The 26,055-nt window shown below is 36.4% G+C and overlaps 1 protein-coding gene across 1 annotated transcript in view; it reads right to left on the bottom strand.

The window, feature by feature from the left end:
• Positions 1-26,055, bottom strand: part of Lrp1b (LDL receptor related protein 1B) — a 1,542,993-nt gene that overhangs the window by 695,745 nt on the left and 821,193 nt on the right. The window contains exons 15-18 of the mRNA XM_042055373.1: positions 21,794-21,916; positions 11,053-11,193; positions 7,989-8,114; positions 388-504 (exon numbers count right to left, since the gene is read on the bottom strand). Coding sequence (XP_041911307.1) covers positions 388-504; positions 7,989-8,114; positions 11,053-11,193; positions 21,794-21,916 — 507 coding nt within the window. The remainder of the gene's footprint in view (positions 1-387; positions 505-7,988; positions 8,115-11,052; positions 11,194-21,793; positions 21,917-26,055) is intronic.

Below are 26,055 nucleotides of genomic sequence, written 5' to 3'. Positions count from 1 at the left end.
ACTCTCGTCGTTTGCTGCAAATGTCAATCAAAACACAATTTTGTTTTGCAAGTTAAATCATAATAGTTTCAAGATTAACAAAAGAGTGTCTGCTTGGCCTTCTAATAGCTACCTCTTAACACAATCTGCAATGTCTGGATCCACGTGTTTCAACTGAGGCTATTGTAACTATTCTGAATGAGACCTATTAACTGAGGCTATTGTAACTACCTATTCTGAACGAGATCTATTCTGAAGCAGGCATTGAAAGTCATGTTCAAAGAGCTGCAATGAATAACATATTTGCCTCCTTGAATCTTATTCATATAAAAATAGCTGTAAGGAAATATAGCACCAGTACACTGTATCTGCCACATCTCTACTAAAGCACAAGCATTCTCAACTTACCGCAGGATGCCGCTTCATCTGTCTGGTCCCCACAGTCATCCTCTCTGTCACACAGCCATGCTCTGGGAATGCAGCGCCCATTTCCACAAGAGAACTGGTCAGCCTGGCAGGTTCTGGCTGTAAAGATCAGTTTATACACAAAGAATAAATTCACAGAATTTTTGAGGACTGTCACATGCAATATCTGTTAAAATATAAGTGTTATCGTTTATGTTTTTCATTTTTAGGTTTTGATTTTTTAATTTAATTATATTTCTCCCTTTTCCATTCCCCCTGCCAAACTCTCCTACATATTCCCTTCCACAATCTTTCAAAGGCACGGTTTTTTTTTCAAGATGCATTTTTTTTGTTTGTTGGTTGTTTTTGTTTGTTTGTTTTTTGAGACAGGGTTTCTCGGTGTAACAGCTCTTGCTGGACCTACTGGACATCATTCTTGTAGACCAGGGGCCTCTAACTCACAGAAATACACCTGCATCCACCTCCTGAGTGCTGGAATTGCATGTACAACCGCAGCCCAGCTTCCCTCCCTCTCTCTTTCTCTCTCTCTCTTTCAGGATATAATATTTTAGTGAATTTTTAGATGAAGCTTTGTAAAACTAGCTCCCTCTCTGCTTTGAAGTTATGTACACTTTGCCTTTCAGTGAAATTGGCTGCTAAAATAATGAACTTTCTTTAAAAATTTCCACAAATGAATTTAGCTCATTATTTTAAGAATTTTCCAATCATGTGCTTTAAAAATGTTATTGAATTCAATTTCATCCAACTCCCTTATAGAAAGGAATTATACTAACTCCCCATGAGAAGCCTTACTCTTTTTGAGGAGTGGATGGAGGTGGGGTGCTGGGAAGGTTGGGGACTGGGAGGAGGGGAGGGTGCCGGAACTGGGATTGATATATAAAATGAGAAAAGATTGCTTTAAAAGAAATAAATATAAAAAAACATTCTACCATTTTTTGCCAAATAAGAAAACTTTTCTTTCCTGTAATGCCAAGAGAAGCTTGTAGGCATACAGGGTCCCTAGGTTCTAATCCGGGTTCATAATTATCCTTTTCGTCTAACATTCTAAGTGAACTCTCCATGTGAAGTGAGAATACAGGAATATTGCCTAAGACAGGTAGCTAGCCTAATACTTTATATGGACTCCTCGTGCAACTGTATCAATTGATACACAGCTTCTTCAATGCCTGTACTCAGAGCTGTAATAGAAAGGAATATGCAAAACTGCTCACTGTGGTCAAAAGACACAAGCTGAAGTAACACAGTCCTAAGGAATTCTTACCCTTTCTTATTGGTCAGGTCAGAGCTCAAGAACACAGAAGTGATTCACTTCTCTGCTCCTCCCCAGACCCCATGCCTTTCAGTACTGTATACAAATTACTTTTAAGGTTTCATTTTCATTTTTTTTCTTTTTCCTTCAAAACAGAAATTTGTCTTGAGTGGTATTATCTCACTCACTATGCCTTTCTATCAGAGAATGGGGGGAAAAGATCTATACTGATGATACTTCCAGACAGTAAGAGACTGCATAGAATCTGAATTTCCACACAATAAACAGAGAACCATTTATTGACAGATTTCTTCTTCCATACGTATTAGAAAAAAAAAAAAAACGTGTTTTTATTTGTTTTTTTTTTTAATACCTTGAATTCAATGAAGGTCTTAATTGATTTTCTATAACTGTGTCTTTTTTTTTTTAAGGAACAGAAAACAATGCAGGAGCATATGCCCAAGGTGTGGGCTTTGGTTTAATTGATGAAGAAGGCTAAGATGTGAAGGAGATTGACAATTTCCCCTTACATATCTCCATTCTGCTTCAGTTGTTACTGCCCAGTGTTTTCCCCTTCTGTTTTAGGAGAAGCTTCACAAGGGCTCTTGCTTTCCATTGTCCTTCCCTTTCATCTTCTCTCCTTTCTCCTTTGTCAATTTACTTAGTTTTCTTCCTTCTTTATCCTCCTATTCTTACCCTTTGCTTTTCTCTTCTCACTTCCTTCTCTTTCTATTGGATTTCACTCTCTCATGATTTTAAATGAAAACACCATTAAGTGATTTATCTCCATTTAATTCCAACGTAGCCATAATCATAACATATTAAATTTATGCAAGCCACTGTCTTTAACTTCATGTTCTTGTTACTACAGTCTCTCCCATCAGTCTCTCCCTAGGATCTTGCAAAGCTTTGGTTGCTCTTATTAGAAAGAAAATTTTAAAAAAAAGTCTCAGGCTAATTCATATAGTGGGTGAATGACCATTGTGATGGCAGGGGCATGTGTCTGTGGCCCTCACTATCGCTGTGAAGCTAAAGGACCTGCTGTAGTCATTGACTTGAGAATTTTCTACATAGTTATTGAAAGATTAGGACTAGGAAATGCTTGAATTCACTATCCCTTCTGATCTGGTGGAAAGTATTTCCTTTTCCTTCCAGGGAAAGTTAACTGATTTCAGATGAGAACAATATTTTATTCCTTTGAGACATAATAAAATTGACAGAGTTAGCACTTCAGATCAATGGACTCAAACGGAGACAACACAATGTTTTTCTTCTCAGTCCTCCTTTGCACCATGTGTTATTAGCTTGCAGGTGATGTCACACAGTGACCCCAAAGAAATTTAATTTCATGGCAAACAGTGCCCTAAAGAGGAACTTATCAGTGTCTTCTGCCGAATTATTTATCTAGCACTTGAATCAGAGATTTCCCCCACAGTATAAGGGTTCCTGCTAATTACTGCTATCGCATTCCTCAATGAAACTCAAAAGCGTGAGCTCTGGATGAGGAGGGAACTGTTCAAACAGAACAGTCAGGAACATCACCTTTGCCATTTCTGTTTAGAATTCTGTTTAGACAACATATACCAGCTCATCCCTGTAAGTTGTAGTACTTAAGAAGAGGAAGCTGGAGGATGATGAATTCAAGGTTAGTTAGCCTGGGCTACATTTAAAAACTTCAACTTAAGCCGGGTGGTGGTGGTGCATGCCTTTAATCCCAGCACTCGGGAGGCAGAGGCAGGCAAGTTCGAGGCCAGCCTGGTCTACAAGAGCTAGTTCCAGGACAGGCTCTAGAAACCACAGGGAGATCCTGTCTCGAAAAACCAAAAAAAAAAAAAAAAAAAAAAAAAAAAAAAAAACACTTCAACTTAAAAAACCAAGGGCTGAGCATGTACCTCAATGGTAGAGCATTTGGACACTATGTGCTGGCCCTTGGATTTTATTTTTAGCACTATAAAAGATGAGGAGACAGAAGATTTTATAGTTTATCTTGAAAAATGCCCGGTTTTAATATATTGGTTATTTTAATGTAATTATACCTGCTTAGTGTGCATTTGATCAAATTTGTTGGATGATGTGAGCAGAAGAATATTGTTCAATGCAATTAGTGTTCAGTGATGGGAGAAAATGTTGACTTAGGACTGCCTAGGTGAAAGTGTAAGGATTATTAGCATTATTTACAGGAAAGTGAATTTCAAATGTAACCACCATTCATTCCTCGTGACCTCTGAAATACTCTGAGAATTAGACAGAAAAGAATCTGTATTTTTGAGAGACTAAAGCTTCTCTGTGTGGCTGGGTCTGCTCCTTTGGGACCTGTGCATGGGCTACTGCTCTTTTGGGTGCCTTCTCTAACCAGCACATAGGGTTTAGACCACCACTACTCCAGCCCTATAAGCTGCCAGTTGGCAATTTGCTCCTAGTGAAATGTTGCTATCACAAAGAGCTCAACCAAATATATACTTGTCTCTGTTCTACAGCTACATCCGATTTCTTTCTATATATTTGCTATAGTATTTTGCTTTGTATTATTACAAACCTGTATTATAGCCTCATTTTATGGACCATGAAGTCTCTCCCACACACTGACTTCCCCCTGACAGGCCTGACTCCTTAGTTTCATTTTATGTCCAGGAATATTTTAAAGACTACAGGTGAATTTATGAGCGATACATAGAACTATGTTTCAGTTTAACTTTCTTGTAAATGATGTATATATTTTCCTTTATGTATGAGATATTTTGAAAATTGATTCTTTTTGACACTTGAGTATGAGCTCAGTCTTTATAACTATGCATGGCAAATTATACAAATCTATCAATTATCCTACTCATTTAAAGTTGAGTTGGTTTGGGCGCTTTTGATGCATAGATCTCAGGTGAATAACTTTTCCCCCAGGTTTTCCTATGCACAGCTTTAAACTACAATGGGAAAGTAGATATTCCAGAGATAAACATGCATAAATTTTGGAACTTACTGAATTTAATAAATTCTTTTCTGTACTGGCTGCTTTTGTGTATCCTTGATACTAGATAGAGTCAGTAGAGAATAGGGAGCCTTAGCTGAAGAAATGTGTCCATGAGATGCAGCTGTAAAGCATTTTCTTAATTACTGATCAATCAGAAAGGGTCCAGACAATGGTAGGTGATGCCAACCTTGGGTCCTGGGTTCTGTGAGGAAGCAGGTTGAGCAAGCCAGGAGAAGCAAGCCAGTAAACAGCACCCTTCCATGGGCTCTGTATCAGCTCCTGCCTCCAGGCTCCATCCCTGCTTGAGATCTGGTTCTGATCTCCCCTGTGAGAGACTATGATCTGGATGTATAAGCCAAATGAGCCCTTTCCTCTTCAGCCTGCTTTTTGGTCGTTGTCTTTCGTAGCAGCTACAGAAACCCTCACCAAGATACTTTCCTAATGTAAAACATCAATTTATGCAACCAATAAGAATATGTGACAGCTCTTTCTCCCCATAATTTTCCCAAAACTTGTTTTGGTCAGATTATTTACTTTCCTTTGTAAATGGATTTTATTATTACTTTGAGATATTTTCTTATATTTCAACGGTTTAACATTGCTTCCTTCAGGAATTCTTCCCAAGACTTTGCTCTTCTTATAATCCTGACTTTAGGTTGCTGTGAGGAAACACCAAGACCAAAAACCACTTGAGAAGGATCTTTATTTTATCCCCCAGCTCTCCGGTCATACTCCATCACTGAGGAAAATAAAAGGAAAGAACTCAAGGCAGAAACCTGAAGGAAGTAACTGAAGCAGAGGCCATGCTCGATGAGGAACACTGCTTACATTGCTTCCCGTGTCTTATTTAGTTTCATTCCTTTAACACCCAGGATCATATGCCCAGGGTTGGCATCACCCATGGTGAGATGGGCCCTGTCACATCAGACATCTCCCAAGAGCATGGAAAACAGGCAAATCTAGTGCAGGCATTTTATTAACTGAGATTCTTGTTTCCAATGTGGCATATGTCCAGTCACCATAAAACTAGACAGCATAAGTGCAGTATGGCTCAACTTGACATTATGCATACTAACAGTGTGCATGACCGCGAATGGCTGACATATGTCCTTAGGTGTCTTGTTGTTTGTCTACAAATGTAAGTACTATACACTTGTCATCCTTCAGTCGTCAATGGCGCGACACATATTGACTGGCTGTTGTGGGAAAATCCTAAAGGAACAAAATAGAAAACAGGTTTCTGGTGGGAGAAGATTCACATAGGTACAGAAACCGTCCCTATGTAAACAGGTGAGGGAGAAGACGTCATGATAAAGTATCCCTGTTTGGAGTCTTTTCACCTCGGGTACGTCTTCACATAGACACTTAGATTTCAGGTTCTAGAAAGGGCTTAGAGGAATCGGTCACTTTGTCCAGGTGTGCTAAGCCATGTGAGTTGTTTATTTCTTTGGGGGAAATACAATGGAATAACATCATAACTTAACCCCACTTTTCAAACTTCATGATGGTAAGAGACACGTTCATTTTTCCCTTCGCTCTTTTCATTTGCATTTCAGAGCTTACCCTGCAGTGACACCAGCTGCCATGGGTAAACTGACTTGCATGTACTGACCTGGTAGTGACAAACACAACTCAAAGTGGCATTCAATAAGCTGTGTTTTATTTATTTGTGCACTATAGGTATCCAGAACCACAGAAATCACACTAATCAGGACTGATTGCTTTGTTGACTCTTACATAGAAGTATTTCCATTTTTATGCTACTACTGATAGCTCATCGCATGCAAATGTTCTTTTATAAATCACGTGGAAGCAAGCAAAACTTGTAATTGGTGTAAAAAAGGCAGGTACTCTACTATAAAAATGACTGTCTTCCAATTTTAAGGCCAAAACATCTCTGTTTATGTTCAGTATGTAATGAAGCAAAATCTTTTAATTAAACCTTAATCTTAAAAGATTAGTATGTGCATTGGTGTGCAGAAATGCTTCATTGTAAATTAGAGTCATATTCAGTGTGAACTTCTCAAAGTCAAGTTGGCTGCACATAAAATTCAAGATAATCTGGTGTATAGTGTAGTTTAGTCCAAAAAGTAAGGGGCTTTCAGGCAGAGCTCACAAAGATTCAGGAGCTGAATTTCATCTGAAAAATGAAAGCTCTTGAAAATGGGCGTCACGGTGTTGAGATTTCTTTTTGCTTGAGAAAGTCTCAGAAACACACACATACACACACAATTTAATAATTCACTTCCTCCAAAGATTAGAGGTTTTAACCAAGGCTGAAGAGAATTACTCATCCACAGAGGGTGAGCACGTGCTTCACCACAGAAAAGTCTATTCATATGATGTCTTAAGTCATGGTAGGAAATGGTTTCCTTTTGCTTTTATACTTACTGTATTACGCATAGCAAGAAGGTCTCTGGATACAATTGTAACAAATTCAGTGTTTAATAGAGCTCAGAGAAATGTACTCAAAAGATAGGGCACAGAGGGACAAGCCTTTGCACAAGAAAGTCAATGCCAAATACGAGGTTAGGAACAAATCTTTAGGTCAATGAGCCTACATTGCTACAATAGTTTGTATTTATTCAGTAAGGTTTATGATGGCTAAAGGAGAAACAGGTGTTTTGTAACTGGTATGCTGCAACATTTCAGCATCCTTCAAGAATCAGTTTTCACCAATTACAGCAATATGTATCACCACACACTAGCTTTTCCTCATCATTTACAGTGCACTGGGCTGCTGCTAGCCACATTTACCTAGTAATCATGACCTTTCTGGCACGCTTTTGCAAGCTGTACCACCAGCTGTAAATTTCTATTCAATAAGAGGCTGGCTAGGGAATCAATGATTTATTACAAAGGCATGGATTATATGGAAATATAAATATTCTTAGTCGTAATGGGACTTCATTCTGGAAAAAAAAAATTCTGCCTCCTATAAATAATGTTCCACGAAGAGAAAACTATTCACAAAGGTGTTCTGTAGTAGAAAAAAAATAAAAATTAGTATTTTCTCAGGATAAAATAAATAATTCTCTTGGGTGGTGGTCAGGATCACAGCATGCTAACGAAAAGGATTTGAAGCCTAGGAAGGTTTAGCATGGACAAGTCTTGAAGGAGATGCTAATCAACAGGGCAGCCAGCACGAAGAGATGAAGTACCAGATTAATTTGGAAAGCAGGATTATGGTCAAGGATTAGTAAAACACCATTTGTAATCTAGCCTTTGTGGCACCAAACACTGAATTTCCTGACCATGGCAGTAATCAGACTGTCAATGCCAACAAAGTTCAGCTACTTTATCCACTTGACCTGTGTGTTACAGAAGTGATGTGGAACTGATTTATCACATATCTGTGCAGGCCATTACCTGCGCAGGTTTGGTTGGACTCATCTTCATTGCTCCCACAATCATTTGCTCCGTCACAAAGCCATCTCTTGGGGATACAGCGATTATTCTGGCATTTAAACTGATCATCAGGACAGCTATGATTGACTGTAATGTGAGGAAAGAAAGTTCAATTCAAGTTATAAATATTTTAATTATGGTTGCAAAGGAATTTCAGCAATTGTAATATTATGCTCTAATAAATGCCTCTGAATCTGTCATTCATTGTCTCAAATATTGTAGGAAATATTGATATTTTAGACGTTGCTACAAATTAATCTTGATAGATGAGATAAATAAAATGAATCTGAAACAAAAGGAAATAAATCTCCAGCTTCTACTCAAACCAACTTCATTCTTTAGTTTACTTCCTCATCGTTTACCAGAACTTGTCATTCGGCTCCAGAATGCTTATACATTCGAAATCAACCTCAAGGTTAAATGTTAAACAGGGAAATTATATCTCAAAATAATTACTCATGCATATTAAGATACTGTTTTCATATATACATACATATATATCACATTCATTCAGATATTTAAAATATTAAATAATCTTGCATGTTTTAATTTAGCCACCCTATTTTGGTATCTGAAAAGAAATGACAGAAATAAAAATGGATTATTTGTGGTATAAAGTTGATACTAAAAATAAGATTCTATGTAATTTTAATAGCAAAGTGTCATCCTGTTATTCCTAAATATGAACGGATAAACAAAGAGCAATATTGAAAATAGGAGCAACTGTGATAAATAACGTGATACACAGCTGAGCCTTAACCCTACAATATCTAATCACAGTGGGGAGGCATTTCATATTAACTTTCTAAATGTATTTTGGGGGTTCTTAATGTGTGACCGTCCATATTTGTTTCACAGTTTCAATGTTATTTTATTCTTTTATCTAATGCAGTAGTTGTACATTTTCTAAGATGAAAATATATTTTGTAGCCGGGCGGTGGTGGCGCACGCCTTTAATCCCAGCACTCAGGAGGCAGAGGCAGGCGGATCTCTGTGAGTTCGAGACCAGCCTGGTCTACAAGAGCTAGTTCCAGGACAGGCTCCAAAGCTACAGAGAAACCCTGTCTCGAAAAACCAAAAAAAAAAAAAAAAAAAAAAAAAAAAAAGAAAAAAAAAGAAAAAAAAGAAAATATATTTTGTAATAGTTTTATTTATAAAGAGCGAGTTACCATTTTCTCATTTTGCTTCATATCAAATGGATTTACTTATAATATGTACTCACAAAACACCTGGTCTTTAAGTATTTGTCATGATAGAGTGATTGCCATACTTTATGGAAGGTTTTCACTTGAGGAAACTAAATTTAAAAAATTGAAAACCTACACACATAGTTGAGTGATCAAAGAGATGGGGAGGACATGGGAAGAGGTGACAGAGTGAAGGTTTATTATTAGAAGATATTAAATGAATTTGTGAAGATATTGTCAGTGCTTGTGCATGCTCAAAATGTTCTAGGTGTTTTAGGAACTTTAACGAGTATAGAAGTCCAAGAAAAAAATAAGTCAAACACATATTAGAGGTCAGCATATTAAAGGAGCAAGATTACACACTGCACGCTGTAGTGAAGCTTCTCAAGGACCTTCGTGCTCGATTCTATAACCCTGGACATGTAAGGAAGTGTAAGGAATAAGCAGGAGGACTGAAAGCTTTAGACTTACCTAATCCACTCAGTGAATTCAAAACTCTAATCTATTTCCATTAGTAAGGGAAATGCAGAATCAACCACAATTGTTTTAGTTAGTAGTGACCTACTGAAATATAGGCAGCAAAAGGATCAAAGAAATTCTATGTAAGAGATTTTGGGATTTATGTCTAGAATAATCCTCTACATTGGGTTATGATTGTATTGATTTATTGACCACAAAACAGCTGAAAAGAAATGTTATTCAGCATGACTGCAATGCTCAAAAAGGATGCTCTTCAAGCAGGTAGCTAAAGACGCTTGCTCTACACTTACAAGTTTATACAGTTATACATTCTTCCAGGGCCAACATCTATTTTTGGAGTTGAGCCTGCAGACATGCTACAGCCAACCATATCTCCCAAAGAGGATATTAATCTTTTATTAGGTGAACCAGATGAAGAAACATATGGTGGCAGTATAGATTGAAAGCTACAGTAATATAGGACTTACAGAAGATGGATGCTTATCTCTAAAAGGCTGTACTGCAGTTTATTGGTGGTTACAAATAATCCCATAAGAAGGCAGTGGGAAAGTATATTAAATTTCATAAGCTCCTGTCAGTTCAGTGTCACAGACAAGGAAAGCAAGAAACATTTGTTTTTTTTTCTCTGTAGGGCAACATATAATTTGACTCCATAAGAACAAAGGTAAGTAGATAAATGATGTACTACAAGTTATACTCATGAGTATATAACTTGACGCACTTGCCCTGTTGACTATAGGTCCTGCAACAGTTTTGATAAGAAGGACTTGATCCCATAAGAACTACTCTTGGAGCAATGTGGAAAGTGGACTTATTTAAGGGAGAAATTACTGGGAATTACAGAGGAATACTCATTGAGTTAATCTAAGACGGAAGCCTAATTCACACAGAAATTCTGTGTGATTATTCGGGTTTGGATGGCTGTGAAACGAAAGTACAGATTTTGTTTACAAGAATGCATTCCAAATCCATGCCAATTTTTTTGGATTTCCTTCAAGGCTCTGATTTCAAGATCAGTGGTGGGGAATGTGCCCAAAATTCAGTCTCAAAGAGAGTTAATTTGACTTCTCATGTCTTTACAAGCAAGATCCCAATGTTTCCTTTAGAGCAACATCAGACTGTGGTTTTCCTGGTGTTCTCACAGACATAATAAAGGATGGGGACAGAAGAGGAGAAGAAATCTTGACATCTATACAAGGAGGTAATCTGTAGCTTAACGTTATGATGCAGGCCACCAGGAAAGAAAGTTAAGTCAAATTTACATCAAAGATATTTTCAGATATGCCATAGGCTGCTTTTGGTAATCCACCCACTCACTCAGGAAAATATAGTTTCAGATTATTTCAGGGAGTACATACAGCATGTGACAGAGTCCTCATCACTTCCATCTAGGCAGTCATCGTCCCCGTCACATTTCCACCGAGCTTGGATACAATGTTTGTTTTTGCAGCGAAATTCTCCAGGTTTACATACGTGAAACACTATTTCTTCAGGATTAACTAGAATGAAAAATTTTAAAAAAGACATGATGGACATATTGTACTAACTGCATAAATTTATTGAGCTATCAATCGCTGGGGCTTTAGTTGCTTTAGGACCCCACAGAAACAGCGTTACAGAGTGTTTGTCTTTCTTCCTCTGGCTTACTTCATTCATGGAATGCTCCATATTCGTCTAAGTGGTAAGGTTTCATTCTTATTAAAAGGTGACTAATAGTCATTATGCACATGTGCGCACAAAAACACACTTTCTAAGATCAATGTGTGGGTCTGGTGGTGAGAGAGAATGAGGGAAGTGTGGGTCAAAGGAGTACAATTGAAGAAATGGAAGATGAGTTAGTCTACATGTCTCAGATACCTCATTAAGAATATAATAATGATGTGCTGTCTCATGGTGGGAATTGGCAATCACTTGCAGGTGCTCTTATCATAGGTAGCCATAAAAGGGTCACAAAGAGAAACGATTGTTTTGTTAATTTGTTTGCTGTCAGAAATCAGTTCAGGAGTATATCACAGTAGCATGTGGCATATGCTAAGTGTGCACGATAAAAATGAAACCTAAAATTTTAAAAGTACTTCTGAAGGTAAACCCCATCCATAGGACATTTATAAAGCTATGTTCATGACATCATATGAAGATTATTACACTCCAATAACACAAAACAATTTAAGTAGGAAATCTATTCTAATGATATAATTTTAATGTCTCTACATACGATATATAAACAGTATTGTACTGATGGCCAAGTGGGGAATGGAACATTTAGTTCTGTTGACAATAATTATTCTGTTAAAACATGATAAAGGTCCCTTTTAACCAACTTATCACTAAAGGAAAACAACACAGTTTTGCTTTCTGTTGTGCTTGTAGCTCCTTCCTTGTTCATCTGGGTGTCATGTGGGAGCCTTCAGTACAGTGAATCACTTTAGCATAAACGAATCAACTAAGCATTAATCACAGTAAAAAGTCACACAAATAGACAAGGTTGGTGGCTCTACTTCTTTTGCTGAACTGCATCGGGTTAACCAGAAGTATCATATATCCGGGCTCTGAACGTTTGAATTTCCATTGTGATTTTCATAAACTGAAAGCATTCTTATTCTGTTTACTTTATGTAGGTGAGATAGAAACCTAACAGGAAGGGATCCATGGCAAGGGCTGAAGTAAGGACTGAAAATGGCCTTCACTAACTCAAGCTGGTTTCTAGCTGGGAGAATCTTTAATTTCTGTTCAATTGGCTTTAAACTTTATTTCTCATAAGTCCTGTGGGCTGCCAAAGGAAAACTTCTGCACACCTCACTCACGAGTGATATCAATAGAACATAGGTACGGACTTCCACAGCCCTAAACATAGCACTGCCCTGGTCTTTGTTTCTCCCTTTCAGCAAAGAATTGAAAGGGGAACATGACTTTTGAACCATGCTTGCAGGAAACTGCTTCAGAGTAGCCGAGTGAGGCACAAGCCTTGGCGGTGTGTCGGAATAGAAACAAACGCTGCCGCCATGGGCCCAGACTTCATTTCCAGCCAAAAAGAATTACTGCAGTGAATGAATATTCAACTTGAACAAAAGTCACCCTGTGTTGCTCTGTCCTTCCCAGATATGCTAACTGTGGGTGCATTGACAGACAAGAACATTTATTTCGTAGTCTTTCTCAGTAACAAAACAAGAAAGAAGCAGTTTTTCTGGGATGCCATTTCTCTAAGATCTTTTCAAAGTAAGCTACTGTGTGAGGTTAGCAGATGGGGTATGAAATCCAAATAGGAAATAACAAAAACAAAAATACAAACACAATGAATCAGCCTAACCACCTGATAGAATCTTACTACTTTATATTTCCTACATCAGATACTGGCCTTTTAAAGTATTACTAATATTATATTTGTATATCATTATATAGAGAAATAAATAGGTTGATAATGATATACATATAACATACATGTGTGTACTATTTATTCACACACTCACATTCACACACACACACAAACACACACACACACACACACAAACACACAGCTTTGACTTTTAAAATTTCTTCTGCATTTTTTTCTATGCCCTGGGATGCTTCTCAATGGTGTCTCTGTAAATCATACATATGCTTTTGTTCTGGATTTGTTCTCTGAGGATGTACTAGCAGCATATATAGAAATGTTGTGTGTCTGAATATAGAGCACATATTTTAGTTTGTAATCGTTTTCAATAAGGAGTGTGCTTAAAGTGAAATGTTAGAATTCCTAGTCAACTCCTTTTAGGATCTCGGCTTTCAAGAACTCATCATTTGGCACTCAGAATCATTGTCCTTGCAGATTCTAGTTTAATTCCCCTACACCAAGTTGACTTGACAAGAAGTCAGAAAGAACCAACATGAACATGGAACCTATGCTACCTTCTGTGTCCTTCATGTTTGATGTACGGCTCATATAATCCCAGATTCTCTACCACTCTTTGCATAACTATAATGGGTGTTTTGGGATATTGAATTTCTAATTTTTTTATTTTATTTATTTATTTTTGTGGCATATCAAGTTGGTCCAGGACTATCACCTTTCTGCCTCCTCTGTATTGGGATCACACTGGGCCACATACCTATCTGACTTTGATGTGAGATCTGAACCCTGATCCTCACAGTTAGTAGCAAGAACTTTACAATGAGCCTAACCTCTTAGATACTGAGTTTTGATTTGCAATGTCTCTATTCCTGTGGTTTCATTAGACCATTATATGATGAACCTAAAATTTTCAGATGTGACCTACGATGATACCACAAAGGAACCACAATGTTCAGTGTGATCTGACATATTTATAAAGGATCCATGTCGATAGAAGGCAGGTTACATTTCTACAAACGATCCTCATTACCCAGAAAACTAAGATCCATGCGATAGCATGGACAAGACAGAAGTTTTGAGTGTGAGATCTGCTTGCACACATCTAATGATGTAATGTGGAATTAGGGGACAATATCTTTTATAACAGTATCCAAGTTGAATACCAATACCACTAGACCTAGCCACTTTTGAGAGAACATTGAGAAGATGCAAACATACTGAGCATAACATAAAAGACTAATAAATATCTCGTACAAAAGACTCACTTAGCATTCTTTCTCCAGCTGGCTGAAATCCCTATGAAAAATTTTATACCTGATTTCCACTTACAATTGATAAATTTAAGGACAGTGTCATATGTACAAAAGATTAAGAGAACTTGGACTGAGAGAAAATTCATAAAATAAATTGTTGCCTGACTCTGAAATTTAATGAGATTGCTGTTACTATACTGAGAGACTGTCTTCATGGGCTAGAGAAAGCCTTCAGAAAGGCAGCTCCAACTGAATCAGCAGTTTATTCTATTACTGCTCATGAGCAGGCGTAGGCGTAGTCAAATTTCAGCAAACAAAATAGATGTGTACAAAAAGAGAACAATAAACATTTACTTAAAGCTCCATGTATATCACTTTGATCCAGAGCTGAACATGGATATGGATTGCTCTTGGTTGTTGGAGCACAACGATGAATTGCTTCCAGAACCTTTAGCAAGTGCTAAAATTCTATAGTTTCCTGCAGAGCTATGCTTGAACCACAAATTTGAAACCATACACAATACGTGTAATTCTGTCACTGGGACAACATGGCCTGAGAAGTAAGAACTGACAAAGTGGTAAATAATCATTTTGTTTAACCACGTTCAGAAATGACACAGCATGAATTATGGCATGTCTAGTGTAAAATGTCACTGTTCACGCTTCTTGTGAAAACTGTTGCTAGAGACAAAAATATCAGAAGGCCTGTGTCTCACTTCCCAGGATGGAGAAACATCAAGGATTCCTTCTGGTAGTGTTTCCTTAAACCTGGTGTTGTTTTCTTAAACCTAGAAGGGCTCTTGCCAGAAATAATATCCAGAACCCCATGGAATAAAGGAAAAGGCTCTCTAACCATATTATCTTAATTTAGCTTTCCATCTTTTCATATATTTCTAATTTATTTTAATGTGAATGTGTGCATGTGTATGTATGTGTGTGTGTGTGTGTGTGTGTGTGTGTGTGAGAGAGAGAGAGAGAGAGAGAGAGAGAGAGAGAGAGAGAGAGAGAGAGAGAGAGAGAAATAATAAACCAAACTATGGAAAAAGAGCAAGCTCAGTATTGCTGAACTTTCCCCAACTTTCATTCCATATTGTGATATCCTCTTAAGAAAAAATTGTACCACACATTCTGCCCCCATGGGTGTGGACCAAAGGAAAACGTGAAGCTATAGCTAACTGGATATTGTACTACCACACAGTTACATGAGAGGCGAAAGTGGAAAATTTGGCCATGCTTTTTTTTTAGATCATAGATGGATCGGTGAGCTTTTATTGGATAGAAGGGTCCTCTGAGCAGACAGTCTAAGTGCTATATGACCTTCTGTGAGGTTGTATGCACAGGGGGAAATAAATAATCATTAGAATGGGACTTCTAAACTTTTTTAATGCCTTAAACTTTTTACTACACATTTGATTGCATATATCCTAGGGCATGAGGCTTGTCAGGGCGGAACAGATAAATGGCTCCCCACAGAGGAGCACTGTTTGTCACCACAGATAGATCTGGTATTCCAAAAGGTGGCAGGAATCACAGAGGGTTATGGACACAGGATGGGGCATTGCCAGCCTCTGCGTTACTGTTATTTTGTGAACTCTAAGTTGTTCTTCTGAGGCCTGTTCTTTCAAGCACCTGCGAAGCAGTTAAAGAATTCCCTTCTTTATTCCAACTAAAACAGTCTGGGTGGCTTATACAATAAAACTTGTCAAGGTAAAGCATAATTTGTTTTAGGGAATCACTTATAATCTAATTTTCAACATCATGTTTCATGCTTCTCTTTATAATTGTCACGAGAAATATAGACGCACCCCGTAACTGGCCAATGAGATTTTTCTGTGTAGCAAGTAGCATGTTGCAATTTGTTATGCTGCAGCAGACATCAGTTCTAGTCCTAAGAGGATTGGACCATGATGGAAAAGAGTCCCAAGAATAAAGGATGAGGATGTCGTCCCTTCTTCCAAACCCAGCATTGGAATTCATTTCTAATTGTTTAACATGCCAGTGTTTTCTGTGGGGAGCAAGCTTTTTGTCTGCCACTGCTTTAATTTGCAAGTTCATTAAGGAAAAAATATCTCTGGTTTTTAGTCTCTCCCAGCTGCTTTTCATCCATTTGGTGTTAATTCAATGAGAATGATGGAACCGGGATGACCATGCTGAATCGGTTACAATATCTCCTGCCTTTTTGTGTGTGTGTGTGTGGGGGGGGGGGGGTTTCAGGCTCAGAGAGCTTACTTAATTCAGTTGACCCATCACATCTGTAAGCTAACCTGGACTAACAGAAGCTGAAGGGAATCAGCACCAAGGACTGGTTAATGGTATGATGCCGGGTTCTATTTGTATGGCACTCTCTAAAAGCTATGATGTCATGTAGCATCTTTATCAGGACTTTCTGAGTAACATACGCTTTACTACCAATTTGTATTCCTAATAAGTATTATTTAGGAATAATAATTCAATTATTAGTCCTAATATATATGATTTAGGAATGATAATTCCTAATTATCATTCCTAATAGGTAGGATTATATAATGATTCCTGCTAATTTATATTATTAGATAAGTAGGAATTGAAATAATATACACAAAGACATTGTTGTCTCTTAAAAAATGAGTTACTGTGCTGTGCTATAAAGAAACACAGGCAGTTTGTAAGTGGTGTCTGTAAAGACTAACAGGCAAGTGCAACAAATAATTCTGAAATAAGGATATAATTTCTGACTTGACATTTTCATTGTGAAAAAAATAGGCAAAACCCTCTCTTTTCCATTCATTGCTTTTACATTAACTCTTCTATGAATTACAGCTACTAGAAAGAGACCAACACTCTCAAAAATCTTCTAATTCTCCAGTGTATAATCACATGATCATTGAACTGGCAATACCTTAAAATAGTTATTCTAGCATCTAGTTTGAAATCAACACTGTGTATAATTTACTTCCCTTACAAGCCAAAATAAACTTTTATTTTTTACAGAGCTAGGCAACAATATTTGGGGGTAATAGAAATAAATACATGTATCTTTCTATTGCCTTGATTCTCATACTTAGACTTGTAATCTGGAAAATTCTAAGTACTGCTGGAGTATGTGCTCAGTTGTAGCTCCTTTTAAGATAGTTGTATCTCTAACTTTGAGAATCTATTGCACATGTTATATGATTGGTGGGTTTGGCAATGTGGAAAGTGAAGACTACGAAAGTCATAGTGTTGGATCAAGATCCAGAGTCGCAGCAAAGACAGGCTTCCAGCCACTATTGGAGAAATAAGTAATATTCAGAACTACTTAGAGTTTGACAGACAGTGGCAGAACAATGTCTAATACAGTATATCACCCAACAAAATGCCCCTTTCTTAGCTTACTCTTATGTTTAAATACAGTTCCTCTTGGTGTTATAAAAGAAAAGGGCAAGCGATTAAGTGGATAACATATAACTATGAAGTAGAACAGCCAGGAAAGTATGTAAGTAAATAGAGGTAAACTGACATGTTTGGAGGCTGAATAAGAGGGACATCTGTCATTTACTGTGTGATAGAGGAAGCAAGTCTAGGCTTATTTCATGGGTACCTGATACAACTAATCAACTAATAATAAGTACATGTGCTTCTTGTGCACAGACTTACTCCAATGGTAATAGGTTTGGAAGAGGAAAAATGACTGATTCATAAACAATCTCACTTTATTTTCGGTGAGCCCTCAGAATGTACTTTAATTCATATGTATTGCTATAAATGATTAAAGTACAAGTGAAGATCCTGGCTAGGACTTGCTTCTTATGTTCATAGGTAGTGTTTAGCATTTGTCTTTCCCTTACCCTACATCATGCTTTCTTTTTGCTCCTCTCATTTCTCTTCCCATAAGAACCTATATTTATCTTCTCTCTATCATTTCATATTTTACCATATACTACAATAATGGTATATTTTAACTTGTCAGTGTTTTCCCTCTTCATACTAATATACACATAATGCAAAAGTTATCCATAGGGTCTAAATTGAACACAGGAATGAAGAAAACAGGAAATACATTAAGAAGGTAAATTACTCTTATAATTATGATTCCCCTAATGCAAATTTAGAAACTAATCAGAATGTTTCAATTTTAAGTGCCATTTTGATGTTAGTATCTGATAAATGCACCTCTTCATGATTTCCTAAGGACTCTCAAGATTACCAATATCTCTGAGATTGTAGGCTCCTGATTGTCCTCTAGATAGTACCCTAAGAGAACTTTAATTGTGTTTGATATAAAGAAGTTAAATTCTAAAGAGACAACTTGGACATCTACAAAGATTTAACTAGAAACTGAGAAAGTCTATCCATCCTCGGGTGAGAACATGGACCCTTAAGTCTTTAGCTAGAAAACAAAACACAGGTCTATTCCATGCTACTTCCCATCCTAGAGAAAGTCTATTGATGGATTACAGTATACCTGGTAGTATTATAAAAGGTGTGTGTGTGTGTGTGTGTGTGTGTGTGTGTGTATAAGTATGTGTGTGTTATATTCTATATGTTTAAAATCTCTGAATTATTAATGTGGTCCAGCAGAAATACAGCAATTTAATAGAAAAATGCTAAATTAATCCTTGCAAAAATATTTTTTCAAGACAGGGTTTCTCTGTGTAGCTATGGCTATCTTGGACCTCACTCTGTAGATCAGGCTGGCCTCAAACACATAGAGACCCACCTGCCTCTGTCTCTGCCTCCTTGAGTGTGGAAATTAAAGGTGTGCACCACCACTGCCTAGCATAACTTTGTCTTTTTTTTTTCGACAGGGTTTCTCTGTAGCTTTAGAGCCTGTCCTGGAACTAGCTCTTGTAGACCAGGCTGGCCTCGAACTCATAGAGATCCACCTGCCTCTGCCTCCCGAGTACTGGGAATAAAGGTGTGCAACACCATCACCAGGCTATACCTTTGTCTTTTTATGGTAGAAGCAATTACTTAGTATATTAAATCTTGGCTAAGCAAAATTTCTCTTCAAAAATCTCGACTTCAAGAAATATTGTTCAGTTCCTTTTAAAATTACACATGCATCCCCTCCAAGGCTGCATGGAAGATAAATCCCAATGAATTCCTGAGTCAAATGTACCAGTTAAGCACTTTTTGTCTCCCAAATAACTTGATAAAAATTAATATTAGAATATTAGCAAGCCATGAGAGAGAAGAGCAAAATCTAACTTTTCAAAATCATGCCTGAGCTGGACTATGGTGGCACATGCCTTTAAACCCAACACTTGGGAGGCAGAGGCAGCCAGAAATCTGTGAGTTTGAGCCCATCCTTGTCTGCAAGAGATAGATCCAGGACAGGCTCCAAAGATACAGGGAAACCCTGTCTTGAAAAAAAAAATAAATAAAACAAAACAAAAAAAGAAGAAAAGAAAAAATGCCTGCCACCTGTCTATTGGTAAGTGATGAGCCTTGATAGTTTCCTAATAACTAGCAACACAATAAGAGTTAAACATAATGCCGAGAAAAAAAGAAAGAGAAGCTGTCATCTAGTGACTCGGGAATACATTGGGGTTTATCTTCTATGCAGCCTTAAAGGGGATGCATGTGTAATTCTAGAAAGAACAAAACAGTATTTCTTGAAGTCAAGATGTTTGAAGAAAAATTTTGCTTAGTCAAGAGTTGATATATGAAGGAATTGCTTCTCCCATAAAAAGACAAAGGTATGATGGGTAGGGGTGGTGCACACCTTTAATCCCAGCACTCAAGGAGGCAGAGGCAGAGGCAGGTGGGTCTCTGTGTGTTTGAGGCCAGCCTGGTCTACAGAGCAAGGTCCAAGATAGCCATAGCTACACAGAGAAACCCTATCTTAAAAAAAAATCAAAGTTGAGACATTTTAGGACATTAGTAATAAATTTTATATAGAATACATATGTAGAAAATGTAAAGAGTGAACATAATTATTCATATCTATATTTTCTCTTGGAAAATGTTAGTTTAATATATATTCTAGTATTAATAATTTTTAATAAATAATGGACTACTAAAGTCCTGAAGATTAAGAAACACAACCAGAAGAACACTGCTGTAGGTCTAACATATTATATATATATATATATATATATATATATATATATATATATACATACATATATATAAATTTAATTAACTAACTAGCTATATATACAGGGGAAGTATATTTTGCAAGGCTAGCCTGGTCTACAAGAGCTAGTTCCAGGACAGATTCCAAACTTCAGAGCTGCAAGTTCTCATTTCAAATAACTGGAATTTAACATGCTGGCATTCAATATACTGACTTGAATTTCTCACTTTAGGACTGGTGGTTTTATTTCAAATGCCTCAAGATGTAACAGAAACTGAATGTGGACCATATGCGAAGGTAAAGAAGAAACTGAAAACAACAAAAAAGTCACAAATACCTATAACAATATATCATAAATGCCTCCGGTTATCAAACATGAGATTACGTGAAATTCAGCTCTTAAGAATCATGTTCACAGTGAGTATTGAATTAAGTGATAAGATGCTTATGTTCATGTTAAACAAATATAAACCTGAAGTAACAGATACTGAAGTGTGATCCAAGACTGAAAAATCGAAGTACAGTATAGGGAGAATTTAGCTCCAAAATGAAGTGCTCTTAGCTCTGACTTTTGGATGCCCGGAGTCCCTCCCTCATCAATCTGAAATGAGACATCAACTCCTGAGACTTGGATCTGCAGGCTCATTGGATAAACACTTCACCTATCGTTGATTTTCAGTTCGCACACTATGGATCCTAAGCCTTCTCAATCTCTGTGGGTATCAGTCAACTCCTTATTATAATACTGTCATCTTTCTGCACATATATGCACATGCATACATACAAATCATAAGTACATACATAAATCCTATTGTATTCCTTTCTCCGGAGAGCCTTGAGCCACAATTTGAAATTTAAATCCTTCCAGAAATTTTTATTTGGCTCTCAATACATGCATATTATTGTTGCTGCTACTGGGCTTAGGAGATACAATTTGAGGTATAAAAAAAACTTTCAAGATTCACTCTGGGATAATAAGGATAGTATATTGAAGGATATGACAAACCTAATGAAAATATCTTTAGTACAAACCAATCCATTCTGTTAATTCACTGTTTAGAAGCCCCTTTTCGGCATTATTCGTTGTTCTTTACCTCCAAATACAGCTATCTGAGCAGTCAAGTCATTTAAAAATCATTTCAGGACTAACCTGTGCACCAACAATGTGTTGCCAGCTGCAGCTGCTGACTACGGAGCTTAGCATGATATGAAGGATTTGCTCCAGTGGCACAGACTTATGGAAACTGTCTACTGACCTGTACAGTAGGGCCGGATGCTATGCATCACATTGCCATTGTCATTATTCCATACATGCTAGAAATTGAGTCAGCTAATATAGTCTAAGATTAACATAAGCCGTTATACAGATCTGTCTTTCTAGTTGTGATTTTAGTCCTTTTGATGTTAGATAGTTCTGATCGTCACAAAAAGCCATATGTACAATGAGTGTCAGAAAAAAAAAAAAAGAAGAAGCTTACATGTGCAGGTTGTACCACTTTCATCCAAAAGCTGATTATCAGCACAAGCACACACGCGGCCTGCTGGGATGGCCAGGCAGAGTGTCCCGCAGCCCCCATTGTTTATGCGGCACATATTGTCACCTGCAGAGAAAAAGAAAGGACTTCATCAGAGAGCCTTAATTTCAACAAAGCTGAAGGCTATGCAACTTCTAAAATATGATTTACTTTAAATGCTATGCAACGCAAGCTGCCTTTTAACTCTCTGTTCTTGTATTTTATTTTATTTTTTGTCTACCACCCAACTGCTAGAATTGCACTCACATAGTACCCCATTTAGATTTCAAGATAGTTTCTTTCACTGAGACATACATGGGCATATTATGTGCATGGATATGTTATATATAGTGCACTTTTGAGAATATAGCCAAATTCCTCCTGAATAGAAATTGCTTTCAGAAGCACTTGAAAATATATATTGCTTTGGTAAGTAAGGAATATGCAAGCTGGTTGAGGAAGGACTGTGCCAGGTAATCCTTTTCTAGTTATCAGAAGCAAGGAGGAAGGTAGGCTTTGATTTGCAATGGACAGTTCTCCAGATTATTCTTATAGCAGTGGGCATGAGTGTTTGGAAAGAAGAACATGTCTCTGAGAATGTAGAAATAAACCACGACTGAACAAGCAAGCGTGTGGGACAATGACCTGCTCTCCAGTGTGATGAGGACACTGGCATGTCACTGTGCTGAGGACCCCAAGAAGCATAGGATATTGTGAAAATTCACAGAACTGAAGACTTAGGGAACAGAGAGGCTGGTGGAAGGCAGGAGAGGATATTTATAAAGGAATTCATAAATATATGTGAGGGCCCACATTGAATCGTAGACAATACCAAAGACGTATTTGAAGAGCTGGGAGATAAGATTTTTACATACATGTAACTAAAACAAAGTAACTTTAGGTAGTCACCCATTTGATATCATTTATTCTTCCAAGTTAGACAGACAGTTGAGAAAATATGTCATGGCTTTTGCGTCTCAATGTAACTCTCACGAGGCTGAGGTAAGAGGGCTGCTGTGAATTCTGGGACAGTCTGGGTAAGAGAACAAGTCCAAGGAGAGCAGTGGGTAAAGAGGGACAGCCTGGAAAGAAAGATGGAAACAGACAGAGAGAGGTGGGCGAGGGAAAGAAAGGTGAGAGGTTTTTGGCTTTGCGTTGATCTTTACAGAGAGAACTATAAAACTCCAGCAGCACAATTATCGGGTCATCCTAGAGCACATTTCAATTTTCATTGTTTTCAATAAATAAAAATAAATGTTACTTTAGAAAGAAAACACTAAATGAGGAGCCTTTATTTACCTAGACCATAAATAAAAGACAGTTAAGATTAAATTGATTGTTTATGTGCAAGTGCAGTACTACAAACTGAAACCACAGTCGTGCTGAATTCTATAAATTCCTAGAAATTATCGTGTACATCTCAAATCAGAAGAAATAATCTAGATTTTATTATCAATAGTTTTCATTTTATGAAAAGTACATTTAATTCATTGTAAACATAAAAATAAAAGACACATCCCAAAGCTGAGGCAAATAATGAAAGCAATGTTCTCAATTTCTAAACTCAAATAATAATGAAAATTACCTCAGATTTTTTTCTACTAGAGAATGTAAAAATGTTTTATGCAGCTTCCAGATACCAATATATGTACTCCATGGTTGTGGAGTAAATGCTTTAGAGGACACTCAGGTACCCTTTCTCTGTTTGAAATATGTGCAGCATTGAATTGCATATTCAAATTTTACCAGCATCCAGATTTTAGAAAATTAGAATAATTTCATGGTATTTGGGGGATATATAACTGAAACAGTAAGAAATAAGAAACTGTTGACTATAATGCATCAGGTTTCATAATATTTTAAAGATATATGCTAAATATATAACTCAATGGAATGACGTTTACATCCACTGAATAAAAAATTTCCCTATTCTGAAATAAATCAGCATTATTTGAAGTTTAAAATATATTCTCCTTATTGGAATACAACATTATGAAGGGGAAGAACTAGTCTTTGTACTGCCTTAATAGAAATTCCAAAGTTAACATACATAATTCCACATATCTTATTGGAAGCGTCTAGAATTATTTATATTTTAGAGACTTTATATTTTTCAATTTCATTTTAAGAATAAATTCGCATCAAAGCTAATGTGATATTGTTTCTTGAAGCTACATCATTTATAGGTATTTTATAGAATTATCTGCAAAACATTAATGATTATTTTTCAAACTCAGTGTCAAAAGCAATCTATAAATTTCATGGGATGGTGAGTAATAACTGGTGAGAAATGGTCACAATACATAAAGTCCGTACTTGTCCATCTCATAGCTGGTGAACTCATATTTACACTCAATTTAATCGAGGTATAGTTACAATCACATTTTAATTTGATTGTAAATCAGTTTTGGGAAGAATCCCTCAATATCTAAATGTCCAAATGAGGTTTCTGATATATAAAACTGAGAAATAATTAATAATACTAAAATATTTTGTATAATAATATCTTGATCATTACTAATAAAATTTAAGAATTTTGTATTTTGATTAATACTTTCATTTAACTAACTTGCATAAGTTAAAATAAAATTCAATCAACAACAACAAAAAAAGAAAAGCAACAACAACAAAAAAAGAAAAGCAACTTACCAAAACTACTGCAACATATACTTCTTGACTAACTTACTTTGGAAGCAAATATATATAAATATTCAAACATGAAATACAACTGTATTAATAACAATTTGAGCTGTCAAGTCCAAGGTAGTTTCTTTGAAGCTCCGAACTTTGCTTTTCTTCCCATTCATTGTTCCTCCAGAATTAGAAGTACCATGAATTGTGTGTGTTACAGAGTTTTGGGAAGATAATTCAATGAATGAAACTTTGAGTTAGCCATGTGAATGACAGAGCAAATACATGTTTTTAGTGACCATTCAAGGTATGAGCACAGAGACAGAAGTGGGTACACGTGCAAGCATAGAGACAGATAAGTACAGGCATACTTCAAAAAGAGTTACAGAAGCAGGCTTGGTACAGGGATAAATATAAACACAGGTACGAGTACCATGAGATGAAGGTATAGGAATGAGGTATACATAGATGCTTCAGTTACAGTATATATATATATATATATATATATATATATATATATATATATATATTTATCATATATATGGGTGTTAGTGCGTGGAATGATGTTGATAAGATGTGAATACATAGATGATACAGATGTGCATATGCACACAGGTTTAAAATAATTTTATCATGATGAAAGGCCTCCTGTTCTCATTTTAATTTAGTGATACAACTGTGCTCAATAAATATACTATTTATTTAGGGAAGAAAACTTAAAGGTAAATTACCTCTGCCAAACAATAATTAAGACACATACAATAGAGAAAAAAAAATTGAAAACTCTGTATTAATGCCTCCATGTTATAGACCTTAGTAATTTAATTGCTGATGAATGTTTATTTCTACCAGGTGGCAGAATATGTTTCCAGTACAAAACATTCTGTCTGCTTTATGATACTCTGGGTCTTTTTAAAAATAATTTAAAACATAATTCTTGTCTTCTATAATCTTAAAGGACTGTTTATTTTCCAGTGTTCTATCATAAATAAATTTATAAGAACCTGTACCACACATGAAAAAAAGTCACATATTTGGATTTTGGTTTTTTTTTATGTAGTGGGGTGTTATTCTAGTTTAATAGTTAGAAGATAATTTAGACATTGAGTTTATTCCAAATATCAGGTAAGATTCAACTGAGAACCTGGTGTCAGATTTATCCTGGATTTAATATTTAATCATTTCAGAAAAGGTGACTAAACAGTCTAAAGGAAGAATAAAATGATCTATATTTTTCATTTCCTTCAATAATTGTATTTTCATCATGTCCAGCTTATAAATATAAAATATAAGCTTTATTTGAGACTACTTGGTAGTTCTCTCCCTCTCTCTCTGTGTATTGTGTAATGAGACAAAGGTAAAAAAAAAACAAAATATAAGTCTCAAAAATATTTCTGAATAATTTCCATGATAATAATCCTAAAATAAGGAACTTGGGGAGAGATAAATGTGATTATGGCCTTTTTACAAACCTCAGACTTACTAAATCAACACTTACGTACATCAAGTAAACATTGATATTTCTCAAATACTGAAGTTAGGACTTCAGCTCTCTGGCTCCTAAATTCTACATAGGGATACAAGTAGAACTTCAT

Source organism: Arvicola amphibius, chromosome 7 (genome assembly GCF_903992535.2).
Source record: "Arvicola amphibius chromosome 7, mArvAmp1.2, whole genome shotgun sequence".
Lineage (NCBI taxonomy): Eukaryota > Metazoa > Chordata > Mammalia > Rodentia > Cricetidae > Arvicola > Arvicola amphibius.
This window is presented reverse-complemented; position numbering and strand designations above follow the sequence as displayed.